The following is a 21764-nucleotide window of genomic DNA, read 5'->3' on the forward strand; positions in this document are numbered from 1 at the left end:
ATGATTTCACTGCCACTCCAATCCTGGAAAGTGGAAGTGGAAGACATGGCAAAAAAGCATCTGTAGAGTTATATGGCTCAGTACCATTGAAGTAGAGAAATGAAGGACTCTGTGAAATTCATGTGTGGACTACTTAACTATACAACAATCTCAGGATATAGATCTGGTTAGCTGTGTTTTCCCAATGCATTAAAGTGGTCTTCTGTCTCATCCTTAAGAGGTTTATATAAATGTTTATCTCAGTGAATTGTTAAGCAAAGTCTTCCAGTCTATTTTTAGGTTTTAATCTCCACATTTAACTCTTCCAGCAGTAAATCTCTTATCTCACAGGCTATATTTTATGACTAAATTTGTTTTTAGGATATTTAGCACAATTACTTTAGCGGTGTATTTTTTGATATTCTAAAGTTGTTTTTGTTTTTAAAATTCATATTCATTTATGAATTCATTTATCTGGTAGCTTAAATTAGATTTCAATTTCTAAATCCTTTAGTTTACACTGTACTTATAATTAAATCTTCTGTCTTATAAATATTAGCCACCTCAAATCTTTTTTGGAGATAGGCAAGATGTAAAAAATACGATATATCTTCAATGTTGAACGTTTTCCTAGATCATGAAAATAAAATTTTAACTCTAAACAAGATTTTAGAGATAATCTTAATTCCTTAATTTCATAGATTTGGAAATAAAATGACAGACAAGCAAAATAAATAATCAGAATAAGCAACCATTTTTCAAGTGCTTACTATGCCCCTGACATTGTCGTAGGTGCTAGAAATACAGATACACAAATGAAACCATTACCATCGTTAAGGATCTCTGGTTCTTTGGTTAGGAGAGGGAAGATAAATTGTATTTACAGGTAAGTAAATACAAGACAGATACAGAGTAAAAACAATGTGAGGGCAAGGTCGGAGAGGCATTTAATGACAGGAAACTTTTCCATGGGAGACTTGAAGGAAAAGAGAATTGAGTTCAACTATGAAGAGTGTAGCTAAGGGTGCTAGGAGCAGAGGTGAGGAAGTAGGATATTCTGAGTGTTGAAGGTAGCTGTACAACGTTCTAATGTGTGGTCAATCTAGAAAGATAGGGTAGAGCCACATTATAAATTTGCATTTTATTATAGAGACAGTGCAGAGCCACAGCAGCTTCTTGAGCAGTAGAGGGACTTGGTCAAATGGGCACTTTAGAAATAGAAGTTTTAATGAAGGGAAAACAATTAGGAGGCTATTGTGAAAGTCTGAGGAAAGGTTTTGAGCATCTGGAAAGAGGTGGTTTTTATGTGAGCAGAGAGAAGGGGAAATCTTTCAACCAAACTTGCCAAGTAATTGGAAATGGGTGAGGGCAGAGCTAAGAACTACTTCCAGAATGATAACTTGAGTGACTGTGTGCCCTTGATGGAAAAAATAATGGATTCTGCTTTGACTATGAGATGCATAGAAGATATCTTAAGTGGGGATGTCAAGCAGTCAATTAGAAATGTAAGACTTTGAAGCCCTCAGGAGAGAGAAAAGGAAGTTATTTGCATGGAGAAAAAGTTGATCACTTAGGAAGGAATGAAATGGCCATCAGAGAAAAGGAAAACAGGCCCAGGCCGTGGCCTTACGCACACATAAGAGGTAAGACCTGGATGAATGATTCTGCAAAGCAGAATCAGAATGATCAAAAGGAAGATAAAAGTCCCTATTTTAATGGGGTAGACAACACGCAAACCTGTAAAAGATATTTACAAGATAAATTGCAGATAATCAACAGGACAGGCAGTAGCATTAAGGGAAAATAACACCATCTCCCATCTCTGACTGTCCCACACACTGGGAATGCTCTACTACACCAACCCTCACCTTGACAGCTCTGCATAAGAGCTTTCCTTATTTCCTTTAAGACTCATCTCAAATCTTAAGTCTTTCCCAGTCCCCCTACCTTGCTCTAATGCCTTCCCCTCTCAGATTGTCTTCCATCTACTCTATATATTTTGTGTTTTCCTAGTTGTTTATATGTTGTCTCTCCATTAGAACACGAATTCTTTGAGAGAAATACTTCTTTCATTTCCCAGGTGCTTAGCACAGTGTGTGGCACATAGTAATGGTAGGCTCACTGGCCTGCTGACTGCCTGGTATGAGAAGAGAAAGTCTGAAACAGCTGTCATTCAGGGAAGAATAGAAGAATTGTCCTGTAGCAGTGGGTAACATCAGTTTTTGGAGGATTCAGTGTTCATGGTTGTGTTAACCTATTCCAGTATTTCAGCTGTTTAAGGGTGAAAACCATATCTTTTCAATATCTTTCTGTGTAACCACTCTGGCCTTGAATGTTTAAAGCTATTTGTTTTCTTCTGAGATCTGCTTTCATTCATCTTTTTTTTTCTTATACTGGTAGAAAAACACCTTACTATAAATATATCAGAAAATAATTTATGTTTTCCTCTGTATTTTTCCAGAAAAGTTTTGAACTCGTTGTGTTTTGATGCCTGGAATCCCTTTGCTGAAGTGTTTTCCTTAAGTAATAGTAATTCTCATATACAGAGGGTATTACAAAAGTCTTAGTGCAAATTTAAATTACGTTCTTCGTAAAGTGTTTTAAAGATTTACAAAGTGCTTTCCTTACACTAACTCTGAATTAAGTAAAACATTATTCTGTATTTACAGATGAAGAAACTTAGGCTCTGAAAGCTTAAGTGACTTTGTCAGTGTCACATACCTTATAAATTAATATCTGAACCATGATTCTAGTCATTATGATATACCATGATGCTTTCCTTTAGATGAAAGTTATTGACTCCTTTCCTTCAACTCTTCATTTTAAACAAAAAAATGTTTTATCATCTCCTAGGTGTGTGTGCTAAATTAGAGAAAGCAATGTTACAGGTAGTTAGAAATGATACTTAATCAAAAAGCATTTATGTCTTGGGTCTTATAATTTTTTTAAACTTATAGGTGTGTATGAGTAAAAGATCATTAATTTAGACTTCTTATTTTTTAGACTTTTAGAATTTTTGGATAATCTGAAAGTGCCTTTTGAAGGTTGCCTTCTACTCTTTGTGAGGAAAAGGAGCTAGCTAATAGGGTACAAAGAAAAATGTACCCTAACATGAAAGAGAGTAACTTTTTGTTTGTTTGTTTTAAATAATTAATTTATTTTTAGTTTTCAACATTCACTTCCATAATGAGTTTTAAATTTTCCCTCCCTCTCACTCCTCTCCTCCTCTCCCCAAGATGGTGTGCAGTCTGATATAGGCTGTACTTATACATTCTTATTAAACATATTTTCACATTAGTCATGATGTAAAGAAGAATTAGAATTAATGGGAGGAACCACAAGAAAGAACAAACAAAACAAAACAACAAAAGAAAAGGAGAACAAACAGTATGCTTCCATCTGCATTCAGACTCTTCAGTTCTTTCTCTGGATGTGGATAGCATTTTCCATCATGAGACTTTTGGAGATGTCTTAGATCCTTGCATTGCTGAGAAGAGCTAAGTCTATCAAAGTTAGTCATCGCACAATGTAACTGTGTACCACATTGTCCTGGTTCTGTTCACTTCACTCAGCATCAGTTTATATAAATGAAAGAGAACTTTTTTAAACACTTTAGTTTACCTACAAATAAAACATTATGCATATTACGTATAGTAATGCTTTTAGAATTACATTATACTTTATTTTCATTCTCTTTTAATTTGTTGATTTATTAAAGCAGTTAAATGTTTTCCCTAATATACAACTGTATTCCTCCTTCTTGTCATTACTTTCAGATACAAATTATAATATTAAAAATTTTTATTAAATGATATATTACCCAATTCTTTCACTAATTGGCATTGACCTTTCCTTCAGTTAGGGCAAATTAGTGAGGTCTTATTTTATTTAAACAAAATAATGAAAATTATTTTGACTTTGAAAGAGTTATCTAATATTCCCTTTATTTCTTTCCTTCATGCCCCCCCACTTACCTCTCCCTTTTTCTCACAGACTGTAAAATTTCTGTCTTCTCTACTTCATATTGAATATAGCATCACCTCTCAAGCTTATACTTAGGGCTTTAAAAGCCTTCTATGGACTGTAGGTGCAAAGAAAAAAAAGTTACCAACTGGGGAGAACATTGGCTACAGGATTTCACTACTTACTATAAATGATGTGATTAATCTTGAAAGCAGAAATTTGGGGACTACAGCTTTTATAGTGTTAAGGTCTGTTAAAGTCCCTTCCCTCAATCCCTCTTCCAATCCCCTTTTCAGGAAAGAGTATTATTTATCTAGTCATTTTTGTTTCATTGTTTTAAGCACAGACATCACCTTTTTTTAACCGAGATAAAGGGATGTTTATTAACATCTCATTAATGCACAAAATGTCATAAGCGGTATAATGAATCTATCTAGCCTTGGAGTTGAGCCTAGTTTAAACCTAAAGTTCTCATGTTTTTGCAACCACAAACACACATACACATAACACACACACAACCAAAAACATACGATATCCCTTTTTGGTTTATTTTTCTTAGTCAATGCTCCCATCCCCATCCTCTCTCCACACACATATCCTTTCCTAAGACCTCCCTCTTGTTCCTATCTCCATATCCTGCTTTTCTGTATATTATCCCCTCGTGTCCAGTTTTTCTGTGCCTTACAAGGTGATACTTAATTGGACAAACACATTGTATTCACTTTATGTACAGGCTGAAAAAGGAGGACTTTTTCCTCCATCTCCCAGACTATGATAACAAAGGACTTACTGGTCATAAATACTTAACTTGTTTTTTCTTTTTTATAGTTTTAATTAGTATAAATTAATAGAGATGATAGGCTACAAATGAGTTTTGGGGGAGAATAGTGTAAAATCTTTCTGGCCTTTATTTTCAAGGGTAGAGTGGTATGTAGAATTTAGCTATTTAAAAACCCAAATACTAGTGTAGATGGTGACCAGAGATGGCAGGGACCATGGAGTAAAAGTGGATAGAAAAATGGTGTATTGTACATTGTTTTTCTTGAAGACAGAACTGTACTTTTTTGAAATGTGGTAAGAAGCAGTGGTTGAACAGAAGTGCAAAATGAAGGCAGCTAGGCTTTTAAACTTTCTCTCATTTCCTTAAGTTTTCAGTGTTAGCTCTATTGTTTGTTTTGAAGTATATTTATAATCAGTTATTAATTTAATAATGCATTCCAAAGCCAAGTGCACTATGTATTTTCATTATTGTCACCATTAACTTAGATCTACATATTCTAATAATTTGCCAGTAATAAAGAATGTATCATTTACTCTTCTCTGATATCTTCTATCCTTCAAAAAGTGAACGTACAGCTATTAAGAAGTTGTTCAAGTTTATGATATAATTACATTATTTACATTGAATGTCCCTTTATCTTGATATTTCTAATCTATTTTTATGATGATGTCCACTTTAGTTGGATGCAATCAAGTCATGATAATAATGCTAATGGTGGTTAGCACTATTCAGTGAAAAGATACAAATGTGATTTTCTCTTTCTGTGTATAAATTACAATTTTATCAAATGTCTAAACCATTTTGTTACAATGTATCATGGACCTCCCTCATGTCTTTTAAACTATTAACAGCTATTTTCTATTCCATTGTTAATCTGTTTGAGCACTGTTATCTTTCCTGTTTTTTATGATGTAAAATTGATTTTGGCAGAATTCTCTAGTCATCTTAAATTGTGGTGTATCATATTAAAGTGAATGATTTTATTTTCTGCTGTTCTAAATAACCAGCAGGTCAAATTTATCTTAAAATATTTTTAATTTTTTAAAAACCAAGTTGGTGATTTTATCTACATAGGGATCTCATGGTAAGAAATTTCCTCTATCAATATGGATTTACAGATACTCTGAAACTTGTAAGTCACTGGAAACATTTCATGATTTCACAAATGCAAGGCCAGCTCATAGTCCATTCTGGGTCTCTTTTCATGCTTTCTTTTGTAATATTTGTCATATTCAGACTTATGGACCACTTTTATGAGTTCATTTTACAGCACTATAAGGTTTGCAAAGCATTTTACATTTGATCCACATAACTCCATGAAATGTGTGCAATTTCTATCCTCACTTTATAGATGGGGAAACTAAAACTGAGTGAGAGTTATTATTATGTGTCAAGAGACACACAGCTAATAAGTGTCTGATAATAGGATTTGAACTCAGGTCTTCCTGACTGCAAGTCCAGCGCTTTACCATACCATCTAGCTATTCTTATTTGTAATTCACTTCACTTTTTTTTCTTTTTTACTTTAGACATGATTATGGCTAAAGGGTTGACATGAAAATGTCTTGCACGTTATTTGTTTAAAAGATGAACCTGTGTACCTCTAGAATGGAGTGAGTGAGAAGCATTGGTTGAATAGCAATTTACTTTTACTTAAGATAAAATCAGTCAATGTTGTGGGACTTAAAACTTAAATATATAATTCTTTAAACCTGGGTTTTATTTAGAACTTCAAAAATAACAATCTCTTATCTTTAATTGATTCAATGATTTATAGTGGAAAAAAGATCTTAGAAGCTGACAAAACCTGGATTCAAATTCTGTCTCTGAAACTTACGCCTATATGTCCAAAGCACTTTAAATGCTTTAAGTCTGTGTTTCATTATCTGTAAAATATGAGCAATATCGATAATACGTATTTCATAGGATGTTTGTGAAGTTAAATGGGATATGGTATATAAAGATTTCTGTTATATTCATAAGTACAGTCACTCTTAAACCAATTCTTGAAAAATCATCTGTAAATCTTCATATATACATATAATTTATATATTGTCATATATAAGAAGATAAGTAACTAATTTTTCATGAGTAGCTATTTCATGTAGTTAGGTTGAATTAATTAATTAATGAGAAAATCTGTTTATCATGAAGTAAATGCATTGTGTATTCTATATTTTATTTATATTTTAGATCATGTAGAAATCATAAATTATACATTTCATCACGGTGAAAGTTCAGAATGAATTACATTTTAACAACTTAGGGTTTTTAAAAATGTATCTAAAGTGTGGTATAGTGAGTATAACTGTAGGGTGCAAGTGACAGAAAATTATTTTCTGTTAACTATTTTCAATTTAAATTATTTCAGATTATATTTCATTTTTATTTGTAGTTTGTTTATTATTATGTCATGATTAAGAAGCAGCATAGTGAATAGAAAAGCCAGCCTTTGGAATAAACCAGGAAGACCTGTTAAAGTTTAGTTCAAATCCCATCTGTGACACAACCTGGCTCTTTGACCTAGCAGAAGTCACCAGTGCCCCCAAGCAGTTCTCTTAACACTATAAATTGCAGAGCAGTTTGCCAGTCTGCATTGGTAGGTGAAGTTTTCTCACTAAAAATTCCTTATATCAAGAAATAACAAGTGTATGATGGAAAGATAGCCATTTTTAGTCTAGATCTTTTATTTCTTAAATATAGGGACTCCCATGATTCTCTTCCTCCAATAATTCTGATTATCAGCTTGTCTGTAACTTAGTAGGGAGTTGCCTTGAGCACTCAAAAGTGTTTTTCCCGTAATCATACCTAGAAAGTAGTGTCAAAGATAGGGTATGAAACTAAATGGATAATGAAATAAGACCGGAATTGAATGGGGAAGGCCAGTGGCCTAGATGTTTTGGAAATTGCATGGTGCTTTTTAATAACCAAAACCCTCTTCCTGAAACATAGGCACTTTTTTTAATACTACTCTTAAATTATTCTGATGATAATATTCAGTGACTGTAAATGAATGAATGAAATAAAATTCTAATTGGAGGAAACAAAGCATACAGGAAGTAATACCACAGTTTACAAGGAATTAAAAGTTGTGCAGTTATGTCACTCTTCTCCAATACTCCTTTTACTGTAATTATGCTGCTTCTGACAAGCAGCACGGACTTTGATCAGATCTGGGTGAACAAGACATCCCACATGGAAAGTTTTCCTTCAGAAAATACCTTTTTATTCTGTTACCTATAAATTAAATTGGGAGTATTGTCAACAGTGTTACTTTCACCCCAGTTCCAAAATGATACATAGGAAAAGAATTATTCCTGATAATAATTTTAATAGCCCAGTAACTCAGTCAAGTTTTAATTCTGAAATTTGTTGAGAAAAGGCTTTATTTTTTAAGTTGTTGAATTTCTTTCTTTCTACATTTGAGGAAAGTGATTGAGAAATGCTGTCAATGATTTATCTTATTTTATGGTATAAGATAATATTTTTCAGTAGATATAGTTTGAGTTTTTCCCCCCAAAAGGAAAAGTATTTAACCTAGGCTCTTAAAATTAATTAATTTATTTATTTGTTATTAATTTATTATTATAAACTTGACAAATATCCACAAATATGAACATTTCCCTACAGAAAAAAAGGATGCATTTGAAGCTCTAAATCTTTATTATATACACCCAAGTTTTTATATATTTCAAATTTAACAATGTAATTCCAACTTGGCCTATTTTTCTATGTCCTTTTAAAAATTTTCTTCTGGCTTCCTCTATTTTTTTAATGCTTCATTGATGATCTTTGCTTTGTTTTCTTTTTAAGAGGCATTATTGCTCCTCTCCAAAAGCCTTCCTTTATAACAAATGAGGATAGTCACACAAAATAAATTCATACCTTGACTGTGTCTGAAAAATGTATGTTTTTCAATTGATGGACAGCCTTGTCTTCCAACCATAACACAAAAGTATTGTTATAAATTTCTTTGTAGATGTTCTTTCACTCTTACTTTGATCTCTTTGTAGCCTAGTACTCATATTGCTGCGTTTGGGCGTATAGTTTCACATTACTTTCCAGAATGATAGGACAACTAAACAACTATACCAACAACCTGTCCTCCCACAACCTCACCAACAATTGTCATTTTCCTTTTTTGTCATCTTGGCTAATCTCATGGATATTAGGTGGACTGTCAGAATTGTTTCAATTTGCATTTCACTGATTTGAAATTTGGAGCTATCTTATCTCCTGAGAGCCTTCCTTTCCTTGTTTGGTCAAGAATTCTTCCTGTATTCATTGCTGTGAAAAGTATCCTTTCTTTGTTCTTCTAATTTTTTCATGATTTAACCTTTTTTTTTTAACCTACATCTGTTTGGTGTTTATTATAGTAGCACTTCTGATGTTGATATCAACCATTTCTTCCCAGACTTCTTTACAGCTTTCCCAGGGGGAAATTTTTTTTTTTTAAATTGAGAACTTTGGGGTTTATCTATCGAATAATATACATCTGTGTTCCACTTATTTATCTAATCTGTTGTACTGATCAACTTTCCAATTTTTTAACCAGTACCAAATAATTTTGATGTTTACTATTTCATAGATTAGGTACTGTTTTGCCCTTTTTTCTCTTATATTTAGAATCTCTAGTTCCTCTAAATGAATTTAGTTACAAAATTGTCTAGTTCTGTAAAGGAATCATCCTTTGGTAGTTTGGTATGTCAGTGAATCTGTAAATTAATTTAGATATTATTATTATATTTTTGCATTATTGGCAGGGTCCAGTCATGCGCAATTAATATCTCTCCAGTTTTCTTTTTTACAAATCAAAATTAAGGCATTTGCTAGCATTGATATTTGCTCTAGAATTATATACTTAATTGACCTAAATATTTTATTCAGTTGTTTGGAATTAAACATCATACATGATAAATGCATTATGGATTAAGAATTAGATTGATTTACACTTAAAGAATATTTTCTGTTTTCTGAGTAAAAATATGCACTGCTGATTTCATGTCATTCTTTTTATTTTTAAGGAATCTTGGCAAAAATGGCTTGTCCAATAGTAGCATTTTATTGGATAAATGTCCACCTCCACAACCACCACCGTCACCATATCCTCCCTTGCCAAAAGACAAGTTGAATCCACCTACACCTAGTATTTATGTGAGTAGGAACTAACTTATTAGAAATAAATCAATCCATTTTTTTGTGACCTTTACGTTTGACTGTGTTAACAAAATACCGTTTTTAAAGGAAATTGCTATTATATACTTGGGAAAACATTGTAATAACTACTGAAGACAACCTCACTACACTGCATTTGTTAGTTAAGGGGGAGGATGTTGTTGTTAAGTAATATTAGAAAATAACTGTCCTTTAAAATGTAACTGCATTAAAGAGACTCCAGCAGCTATGAAATCTGGTTTTTAATTTTCTAGCACCACTACCTAATTGTGTGACCCCAAGCTAGTCACTTAGCATGAATTCTTTTTTTTTTTTTTTTAATCTGTGAAATAGATTATCTTTCCTATCCATATCCTCCCTCCTTTTTCTTCCAATGCCACAACCCTAGTACAGGCTATCATTATCTTTCATCTATGACAGTTACAATCCTTTCTTACTTAGTTTTCCCTGTTGCGTTCTATCCATTCTTTTTCCTTGTTCCTCATAGCATTATTTGAGTAGTCAGATGTAGCAGATACGATCATGGCCATTTGCTTGCCATCCTTGCCAAACTACATATTGCCCAGAGAATAATTCCTTAGCCTATCATCAGGCAAAGCTCCCTGCAGTATGCTGTCACCCTGCCTTTCTTGTTAGCCTTGTCTTGTTCTTCCTCTCCACATACACTCTGCACTCTAGACACACTGGCCTACTTACTACTGTCATTTGTCTACATTTACTGTTTTCTTGCCCCTAAGCTCTACACTTGTATGCTTTTGCTCCTCCTTTTCTCAGGGCCTGAAATTCCACCACCTGTTCAATTCCTGCCTGTCTTTTTAGAACTTTGCTCAAAGGAGAGCACTTTCTTCACGTTATACCTCATCCTCTTTCCTAATGCCTCAGTCAGTAATAACTCATGTGATACTGTGGAAACTTAGGCCCAGAAAAGTAGAATGATAATCCAATTTTTCTCAACCTATTGGTGATGGAGATAGTACTGGAACCTCTGATCATCTAAATCCAAGTTCAGTGTTCTTTCCACTATGCTAAATCCTGATTAGTAGGGAAAATGAATCCTCTGAAGTACTTATATGTATTAGAATTTGCACCATTCAAAATTATGATTGGTAAAGTATGGTAATTGGTTCTAAAACAATGGGAACTATGCAGTGCAAATTCAAATAACGCAGCCACTTCAGAGGGTTCATTATTTGCACTAATTGAAATCTGTACCAGTGTTTTATATGGTACTTTTTTATTCTATTTTTGGTAAAATTTAATAACCTCCTTATTTAAATGTCTATTCCCGTACTTAACACAATAAACTTCACAAGGGAAGGAACTGGGTGTTTAATCTTTTTTTATCTTTTCCTTTTTTATTTTTTTGCCCAGGGACCTGTATACTTCAATTTTGTACCTATAATAGATGCTTAATAATACTTGTTGAATTGTGATTATATTTTGCGGTACTTACCTCACAGGTGTTTGTGAAGGTAGTATGAGGTATTAGGCATGAACTATTTCTTAGGAAGAGGGTTGACAAGTTAAGTGTAAAGCAAAATATGGTGATAGTCATAAGATTATCACTGAAAATCAAAATTGGAATAATATACATGATAATATATAATACCTAATACAGAATTTGAGATCTGAAAGTTGTAAAATGATATAATGGATAGGAAGTTGGGCATGGTTAGTCTTATATTAATTCTTTAATTTCTCCCCAAAGTAGAGTTTGTTTGTTTTGTTTTTTTCAACTTCAGCATTCATTTATTAAGAACTTACTTTTGCAGAGCCCCATTCTTGGGGCTGGGAAAGGCCTAGATTAAATTAGAAATGACTCCTGTCCCTCAGGGAGCTTATAACCTAATAATAATAGCTAACATTTATATTGAACTTTAAGATTTCATAGCACTTTTCAAACGTTATTTTTTTCCTCACAACAGTTCGGGGAAGTAGAAGATATTATTATCCCCCTTTTATAGATGAGAAAGCTGAAGCAAAGAGAAGTGACTTGCCTAGAGGTCACAGAGCTAGTAAGTGGCTGAGGCTGAATTCAAACTCATGTCTTCCTGTTTCCAGGCTCATAACTCTAGCCACTGAGCGTCCTCATAGCTGCCTAATAAGACACTATGACATATACACTATTATAATACAAAATAATCCAAAAGGACATCAGAGTGATGTAAAAACCAAATGCCATGTGAACCCATGGAGTCAGTAGAGACCAGGGTTTGAATCCTAGTTCTAGCCCTTAGATAATTGTGTAACCTTGAATGAATCATTTTATTTGTCTTGCTCAGTCTCAGTTTCTTCATCTACAGAAATGGGGAAATACTGTATCTACAAAATGGGGAGATACCATGTATCTCATAGGGCTATTGCTGCTCCTCCCAACCCCCAATTTATCATTTATTTATTTTTAGCATTCTTTTTAAATTGAGTTCCAGATTCTCTCCCTCCTTCTCATGCTTTCCACACTCACTAAGAAAGAAAACAATATGATATCAATTATATATATGAAATCATACAAAACATATTTCCATATTAACCATATCACGTAAATAAATAAAGCGAGAAAATTATACTTCAATTTACCCTTAGGGTTCATCAGTTCTTTCTCAGTAGGTGGAAAGCATTTCTTCATCATGAGTCTTTTGGAATTGTATTGATCAAAATAGCCAAGTCTTTTACACTTGATCATTGTTGATCAAGTTGCTGTTACTGTGCACATGATCTCCCAGTTCTTCTCCCTTTGCATCAATTCATATAGGTCTTGTCTTGTTTTTCCGGAACCATCCACCTCATCATTTCATGTAGGACAGTAGTATTCCATCACAGTCATATGCTACAACTTGTTCATTGATTCTCCAGTTGATAAGCATCCCCTTGATTTCTAATTCTTTGCCACTATGAAAAGAGCTGCTAGAACTTTTTTTGGACATATTAGGGTGCTTTTCCTTTTTCTTTGATCTCTTTGGGATACAAGCCTAGCAGTATTGTTGCTGGGTCAAAGGGTATGCACAGTTTTATAGCCCTTTGGGCCTAGTTCCAAATTGTTCTCTATAATGGTTGGACTATTCCCCTACTCCATTGGCTCATTACTCCACTAGCAGTTCATTAATATATCTATTTTCCCTCATCCCCAGCATTTGTCATTTCTGATAGTTATGAGATGGTAACTCAGAGTTGTTTTCTTTTGCTTTTCTCTAATCAATAATGCAGAACATTTTTTTCATATGACTATAGATAGCTTTGATTTCTTATTGTGAAAACTTCATATCATTTGACCATTTATCAATTGAGGAATGGCTCTTAGTATTTTTATAAATTTAACTCACTTCCCTGTATATTTGAGAAATGAAACCTTTATCAAATAAACTTGCTGCAAAATTTTATAATACTACTTCATTGTCTATGGTCCCTTTTAACAAAATGCGGTTTCCCTGATTATCTCTTTTAATTAGGTCTGTTTTTGCTTTTGCTTTGTCTGAGATCATGATTGTCACCTCTGCCATTTTTTTTCAGCTGGAGCATAATAAATTCTGCTCCAGCCCTTTGTTTTAACTCTGTGTCTTTCTGTTTCAAGTGTGCGCACAATATATTGTTGGATTCTGGTTCCTAATCCATTGTGCTATCTACTTTTGTTTTATGAGTGAGCTCCTCCCATTCGCTTCCCAATTATGATTAATTGTTTATTTCCCTCTATCCTATTTTCTTCCTAAAAAGAAGAAAAATCCTCCTAAAAAAATCGGTTTTGCTTTTGACCTCTGTTTGTCTTAATACACTCTCCCTTTTATCATCTCTACAAGTACGTGCACCAGCCCCCAAACACACCCATACATCCCAGTTATCTCCTGTCTCCTTCCCCTCCCATTTCTCTATTGGGTAAGATAGATTTCTATACGTGTGTGTGTGTGTGTGTGTGTGTGTGTGTGTGTGTGTTCTCTCTTTGAACCAGTTCTGATGAGAGAGGCTCATGCATTGCCTGCCATCCTCCATTTTCCCCTCCACTGTAAAAGCTCTTCCTTGCACACCTCTTTAACGTGAGAAAATTTTACTTTGTATCTCTTCATTCTTCTCCCAGTGCATCCTTTATTCTCACTCCTACATTTTTTTTTTCGAGATTATCCCAATATAATCAACTCACACCCATGCCCTCTGCCTGTGTAGACTCCACTTAACTGCCCTAACAGTGATTAAGTTCTTAAGAGTTACATGTATCATCTTTCCATATTGAATGTAAATAGTTTAACTTTATAAAATCCCTTATGGTTACTCTTTCATGTTTACTTTTTTTGGGCGGGGGGGGTGCACTTGGGTTTAAGTGACTTGCCCAGGGTCACACAGCTAGTAAGTGTTTAAGGTCGTATTTGAACTCAGGTCCTCCTGACTTCAGGGCCAGTGCTCTATCCACTGCATCACCGAGCTGCCCCCATCATGTTTAACTTTTTGTGCTTCTTATTGAGTCTTGTGCTTGAATGTCAAATTTTCTGTTTAGCTCTGGTTTTTTCATCAAGAATGCTTATAAGTTTCATTAAATCTCTGTTTTTTCCCCTGAAGGATTACTCTAATCCTAGCTTCTTTGCCTTTCAGAATATCATATTCCAAGCCCTCCACTTCTTTATTTGAATTGTTTCTTTCTGGCTGTTAGCAGCATTTTCTCCTTGACCTTAGGGCTTGGGAATTTGGCTATCATATTCCTAGGAGTTTTCATATTGGGATCTCTTTCAGGAGATGATCAGTGGTTTCTTTCCATTTTTATTTTACATTCTGTATCTGAGATATTGGGGCAATTTTCCTTGATAATTTCTTAAAAAGATAATCTTTGATCATGGTTTTCAGGTAGTCCAATAATTCTTAAGTTATCTCTCCTTGATCTTTTTTTTTTCAGGTCAGTTGTTTTTCCAATGAGATGTTTCACATTTTCTTCTACTTTTTTCATTATTTTGAATTTGTTTTACTGTTTCTTGATTTCTCATGGAGTCATCACCTTTTCTACTCACCCAGTTCTAATATTTAAAGAATTAAGAGTTTTCAGTGAGCTTTTATACCTCTTTCCATTTGGCTAATTCTCCTTTTTAATGAATTCTTTCTTTGGTGATTTTTTTGTGTGTGTGTGTGCTTCTTTTTTCATTTGGCCTATTCTGCTTTTTTATAGGACTTCTTTTCTTCAGTATTTTTTGTGCCTCTTTTACCAAGCTGTTAATTCTCTTTTCATAATTTTCTTGCAACCCTTTCTTCTCTTTTCCCATTTTTTCCTCTGCCATTCTTACCTCTTTAACTGTACCAGGAATTTTGTTGGCTTTGGGTCCAATTAACCTTTCTTGAGGTTTTGTTCATAGCTGTTTTCACATTGTTGTCTTCTTCTCAGTTTATGTCTTGGTGTTCCTGCCACTGTAGTAGCTTTTTATGATCCAAGTTTTTATGTTATTGTTTGCTCATTTTCCCAGTTTATTCACTTCGAATTTTATGTTAAAGTTGGGCTCTGCTCACCTGCAGGTGAAGAGACACTGTTCCAAGCTTCAGACTTTTTCATGCTACTATTTTGCAAGCTAGTTCTAGGGTTCTGCAGGTTGTCAGTGCTTCCAAAATAGTCTTATCCTGGGAGAAGTGTGGTCACTGCTTCTCTTATCTGCTCTCTGGTCTTTACCTAGGAAGGCCCTCTGGTCCTCTGCAGCCACAAATGCTAGTGTTCTCTTGGCCCTAGAACTGGAACCAAGTCCTTTGATCTTCTGCAGCTGCAAATGCTAGTGCTCCACTTGGCTTTAAAGCTGTGACCAGGGCTCTTTCTCCCTTGTGACATATCACAAGCTGGAGATCACAGATCTCCACCCTGGAACTGTGACCCAGAATCACATATGTGTAATGTAATTGCCAATCAGTGCCCAGTATCTACAAAGGGTCTTTGTAATCACTTTCTGACCAGTTGTCTAACTTCTTACTGTCTCTGGATGGAGAGCTCCCGGAGCAGCTGCTGCTACTACTGTTTCAAAGGCCTATTGCTGGTGCTCCTGCCAACTCAGGGTCTGTGCCCACCTGAGTATCAGACTTTTCCTGGGAACCTCCTCAGTTGTCTTTTGCTGGAAAAATATCTACCTCTGATCTTCTGTTGGCTCTGCCCCTCCCAAATTTGATTTGAGGCATTATTTTAAAGTTGTTTGTAGGGGAATTTTGGGAGAGTTCGTCTGGGTCCCAGCCTGAACTGCACCCACTTGGCTCCACCCTGTCTGTTTTCAACAAAATGATGCTGAAGTATGCTTTGGAGATATGATCCCTTCTGCCCTCTAGAGGCCAAATACAATTGTAATTGATGCCAGTAGCAAGAAAATCCTCTGATAAATGCTGGCTTTTAAAATTTATTTTAAATTTGAGGTTATGAAATCTTTTTTAGTATTATGGTGAAGAGTGAAGAATAAGTTATATTAACATAAATCTAATTATTAATGTATAAGCAAAATCTGTACTTGGTGAATTTTTCCTAAATTTGAATGTTATCTTGAGTGAAAAAATCAATGGTCATCTGCTCACAAACCATCTTATTCACATTTGTCAGTGGAATTAACTGTTTTAGCGTGAAATTAGAAAAATTATTACCACTGTTAATTTTGGAGCACTATAAAATTTGTTATCTTTAATATTGAAAGACAAACTGCATTTTTTTTCTGAGATCTAACAGTACATTTTAATTTTGCAGTTGGAAAATAAACGTGATGCTTTCTTTCCTCCTTTACATCAATTCTGTACAAATCCAAACAACCCTGTTACTGTAATACGTGGCCTTGCAGGAGCTCTTAAATTAGGTATGGTTTGTTTTATTTTTTACTGTTTAACAGAAATGAAGCATGTACAAGAGTCATTTGGAGTTCCACATTTTAATTGTAATATACCAGCTCTAAATATTTGTTTTCTGTTTTTTATATATACCTGTATAACCTTTCAGTTTGTTAGCTACTTCATTACCTTTGTAATGAAAGGGGGCAGAGGACATGATATTTTTCACACATACGTATATACAGATTTTCCGTTTCCCATAAGGAAGGTTTAGAGTAGATAGAGTGTTTTTGTTTTGTTTTTTTTGTTTTTTGTTTTTTAAACCTTCATGAATTCGGGTAAAGTACAATTTGCTAAGGATGTTTGTAAAGTTTGGTTCCTTGATACCTTAAAAGTAAAGTAGACATTGGTCTTTCCTGATGGTTGTTTGAATGGTTGTGCTTTAAAGTATATGGCAATAGATAACCACTTTGGGTAATCTTCTATCCTATATTTGGAAATATTAGTGTCTTTCAACCAGCAACTATATATGAACTTCATCAAGAAACATTATCATTTATTAATGGACTTCAGTCTTTTTTTCTTTTTCTTTTTCTTCTTTTTTTTTTTTTTTGAAGACCTGGGACTTTTCTCCACCAAAACTTTGGTAGAAGCAAATAATGAACATATAGTGGAAGTGAGGACACAATTATTGCAACCCTCAGATGAAAACTGGGACCCCACTGGAACCAAGAAAATTTGGCGTTGTGAAAGTAATAGATCTCATACAACAATTGCTAAGTATGCACAATATCAGGCCTCCTCATTCCAGGAATCATTGAGGGTAAGATTTATTTCCAGACCATTATTCCAAATCTAATAGCAGGCTGAAGTATCTCTTGAAATTTCTTTTCATTTATACTTTTCAAATGTTAATAGCACCCACTTAAACAATTTGCCATACATTTTTAAAGCCTAAGCAGATCTCCATTTGATAGTTTTGTTTGTTTGTTTTTGCTTGTGGTGGTAGTTTTCCACATACAAATCTTTTGGTCTCAGCCAGACTTCACTCTGGCTCAGCAAGTTTCTCTACAGACCTTCCACAGTTAGTAAAATAATATTAACAATAAACAATTCATGGTTAGCCAAGCCTACTCTTTTTAGGTATGACCCCATAGGTTATTGCATTTTCTTCCTACTAGCGTGAGCCTTCTTTAATATTTCTACAGTCTGATTTTACCGTAATGGTATGTAGAAATTGCAGTTTCTTCATGACCTAATAAATGTTTTGGGGATTATGTTGGTTGAAAAATTCATTACCCTGTAGCTAACATGGTGAAGAATTACTCCAAACTTAGCCAGTCTAGTCCTCAAATGTTTTCAGCCAGCTGTAGGATTTGATAACTCTTCTTTTCTGCTGGTATAGTCTCAGAAGAATAGGGTCATCTTTATGTCTTGATAGACATATATATATAAATATAGGATTTCTATTCCATTTTGAATATTCTTTTTTAAAATATAATATTTTATAATCATTTGCTTTTCATTTTTAAAATAGGCTAGTAATATTTATATGTTGCAGAATAAAATTTATAGTACACATGTGATCTGGTTATTAACCAGCCTAATTCCTGAGTTTTATGATAGACTTATTTGTAACTCATAGAAGTTGGGTACTGTGCCATTGGACTTACTCTCTTCTTGATCTTGATTGTATTTGAAATTAGTTGAGTTTTTTGTTAATGCTGCACATACATACATATGTATTATTTTGTTGTTAAATTTCATATTGGGGCAATCTGTTATAAAATACTAAAGAAACTTTTTAACCACAGGAAGAAAATGAAAAAAAGAGTCACCACAAGGACCACTCAGATAGTGAATCTACATCTTCAGATAAGTGAGTGATTTTTAATGTACCTTTCTTTACCATTCAAAAGGCATTCAGTGAATGACATTGTTATTTTTCTTTCCTTCCTACTCCCACCACCTTCAGCTCTGGTCGGAGGAGAAAAGGGCCTTTTAAAACAATCAAGTTTGGGACCAACATTGACCTGTCTGATGACAAAAAGTAAGTGCAGCGAGAATCTTTTTTGTAGTTTAGAAGAGCTTTATACTTTCCAAGATCTGTGAATTTCCAGTAGTTTCCTGTTTTGTTTTTATCTCATTGCTCCCTAGCAATAGGAATATATACAATTGAATAACATCGATCATGATATCTGTTTTAATTTTTCTACTTTTCCTCCAAAAATGATGGATACCATTTAAGTTCATGACTTTTTACTTTAGTTTTGAAAATCACTAGTTAAATTCTGGGTTTATAAAGCAAAATGAGCATACAGTTTAAAATTCATGATGTTATTTTTAGACCTCTGAAAAGTAAGTTTTAAGCAAGGCAATAAGTATTCGTGGTCTTATATGGGCTGGAAATTACTTCCTAATCATAGCAAAGAGTTAAAGATACCCCAACCACCTCAAAATGGAGAGAGAGAGGATGAAAGTTTGATATTCAGGATACCTTATCTACTTTGCTTCCTTTCTAGTGCCTAACAAAATGTAGGGCATATAGTATCAAACTGTTGTATTATACTTATTAGACTAGTGTATTATAATTATTATTGTTCCTAATTTATACTCATAGTAGTATGTGTTAGAAAGTCTGTAGAATGAAAAATCTCAAACAGTCCTTAAGTTGTAAGAACTGTTGGGTTTTGGTTTTGAAATGTCTCTGCAGAATCTTTACTTAAATTATAATGGGGAGGAATCCTAAACATAATCATTTGGAGTTAATAAGTTTTTTCTGTACAAAACCCAAAATTTAATTATGTAAAAACTGTTTGAAGTATTAATATATTTCTTTTGTTTAAATTTTCTTACATTTAGAAAATTATTTGTAATTTAAAACTATCTGTATAGACATTGTTTTAGTAATTGTTTCCTCTACCTGTCCAATTTATTTTCTCAAATAGATTTTTACTTTTGAGCTGCTCTTTTGTTATAGGTGGAAGTTACAGCTACATGAGCTGACAAAACTACCTGCTTTTGTGCGTGTGGTATCAGCAGGAAATCTCTTAAGCCATGTTGGTCACACGATATTAGGAATGAATACAGTACAGCTGTACATGAAGGTTCCTGGAAGCAGGACTCCAGGTAACTTTGTTACATTCATATGACCTGTGGAATGTGAAACATAAAAGAAAAAAAAGGATTTTCCTGCTTAATCATATGTTCTTCACTAGTAGTAATTATTGACATAATAACGCTTTAAAGTTTTCATAGTATTTTATTTCTTTTGATTAAAATAATAAACAGTTTGAAAGATGGAGTTATTATTTGAGACAAGAGTTTCCTACCATAATGGACTCAAGAACTTTTTCTCATCCTCCTTTTTATATCTTATATATAGCAGTGTGATAGACTAGAAACCTTTTTAGCATAAATGATTCAATTATTGATAATGAAGGGTGTACCAAAATGGCAATCCCAACGGACAGGACCCTTGATTTTTCTGATGCCAAAAAAGTCCATCTAGAATACTGTTCTTGCAGGTAGAATACTCTTTATAAAATAAGAAGAAATTCTGTCCTTTCCAAGGTCTATTAATTACCCAAAAAAGTCTCCTGTTTTCTTTTTCTCTCAACTCTGGCCTTGCTTCTGACTGCCACAGTGTAGTGTAGTAGAGATAGCACTGGATTAAAAGTCTATATCCGTTCTCCAAGTTCCCCTTCTAATTTTAAGGTTCTCCATTCTCTAGGAAGCCCTTGGTCAGGAGCTGAGCTGCTTGCTTCCTCATCACTCCCTTTCCCATTTCAGTTAAGGCACTGTGTCAAAGCATCTAAGGTATCCAGGTAGCTAACACTGACCCTGGATATTCAGAGTAAGGGCAGTTAAACTCCAGTCTTTGACAGCTCAGTTATGCAGGATTGCATCTATTAACAATTAGTATAATGAAAAGAGTTGTGGATTGTTAATATCCAACTTTCTCTGGGCTTTGTCTTCTTCATTTATAAAATGTTGAAGACTGCATAGATGATCTTCTATAGTATTTTCCAGTCTTGAAAATTTCAAATCTGTAAGACCATTGAATGCATTTATAAAAACAAATAATAACAAGAAAGAAAGATTTAGCCTCTCCTATTCTAATTACTCCTCTTTAGGAAAAAGTCAGATGTAAATGATTATTGATAAATCTTGATTTGATTGTATCTGCTCTGTCACTTTGGTTCCCTAGTCTGAAAACTATATACTGGGGATTTAGACATCCAGACTACGATAAACTTACAGAAAGATTCAAGCTGCCACTTCAGAAGTTTCTCAAAACTTGGATGGATAGTTGAAGAACGTTAAAATGTTTCCCTGTTTTTCTTCCTGTAGATATAAAGTTTTCACAAAATTTATATTTTTGAAAATTATTTTTCTTTCTCCTTTTAGGTCATCAAGAAAATAACAACTTCTGTTCAGTTAACATAAATATTGGTCCAGGTGACTGTGAATGGTTTGTTGTTCCTGAGAGTTATTGGGGCGTCATGAATGACTTCTGTGAGAAGTAGGTTTATGAAGTTAATTTTCTTTATAATTACATATGAATTTTAAAAACCACTTCTGGTTTGGTAGTATAAGAAAATGTTAACTATAGAAGACAGAGAGGCCCTTAATAGAGCAGTTAATAAATTATTCAATAATTCTCATATATTTTAATAGGATGAGTGACAATAAAGAAATATTTTGAGTGATATAGAAATTACAAGAATTGAATATCCTTGGGGGAGGGGGCGGATATTCCCCTAAATTGCTTTATTACTGTGTTCTCACATATTACTTTTTCTAATCCAAAAACATCAGGGCTAAGAAAAATTCTTAATCTTGTTAAACATTTTGTTATATGTGCCATTTTCCTAATTTATATCTTTTTCACTAGCTAGATTATACTAAAAGACTTTCCCACTTTAGTACATAATAGGTGAAAAATTATGATAGATCTTTCTTTTGGTTAATCATTGGTGACATCTTTTGGAAAGTATGCTATTTGTGAGTTTATGTGTTTGGTAGGGAGAGGAGGGGATTAAGCAACTAGTAGTCAGTATGCATTAAGCGACTCCTACATATCAGGAACTAGGCTAGGTACTAGGGATAT

General features: G+C 33.8%; 1 protein-coding gene across 4 annotated transcripts in view; it reads left to right on the forward strand.

The window, feature by feature from the left end:
* The window catches only part of KDM6A (lysine demethylase 6A), a 258225-nt gene that overhangs the window by 213222 nt on the left and 23239 nt on the right, over window positions 1–21764 (forward strand). For all 4 annotated transcript variants that reach the window (XM_027875477.1, XM_027875478.1, XM_027875475.1 and 1 more), the window contains 7 exons: window positions 9748–9877; window positions 16575–16680; window positions 17269–17474; window positions 18466–18530; window positions 18627–18701; window positions 19632–19780; window positions 21062–21176. In XM_027875477.1, the coding sequence (XP_027731278.1) occupies window positions 9748–9877; window positions 16575–16680; window positions 17269–17474; window positions 18466–18530; window positions 18627–18701; window positions 19632–19780; window positions 21062–21176 (846 nt within the window). The remainder of the gene's footprint in view (window positions 1–9747; window positions 9878–16574; window positions 16681–17268; window positions 17475–18465; window positions 18531–18626; window positions 18702–19631; window positions 19781–21061; window positions 21177–21764) is intronic.

The sequence above is a fragment of the Vombatus ursinus genome, unplaced genomic scaffold, assembly GCF_900497805.2.
Source record: "Vombatus ursinus unplaced genomic scaffold, bare-nosed wombat genome assembly UNPS02014809.1, whole genome shotgun sequence".
In the NCBI taxonomy this organism is placed as follows: Eukaryota; Metazoa; Chordata; class Mammalia; order Diprotodontia; family Vombatidae; genus Vombatus; species Vombatus ursinus.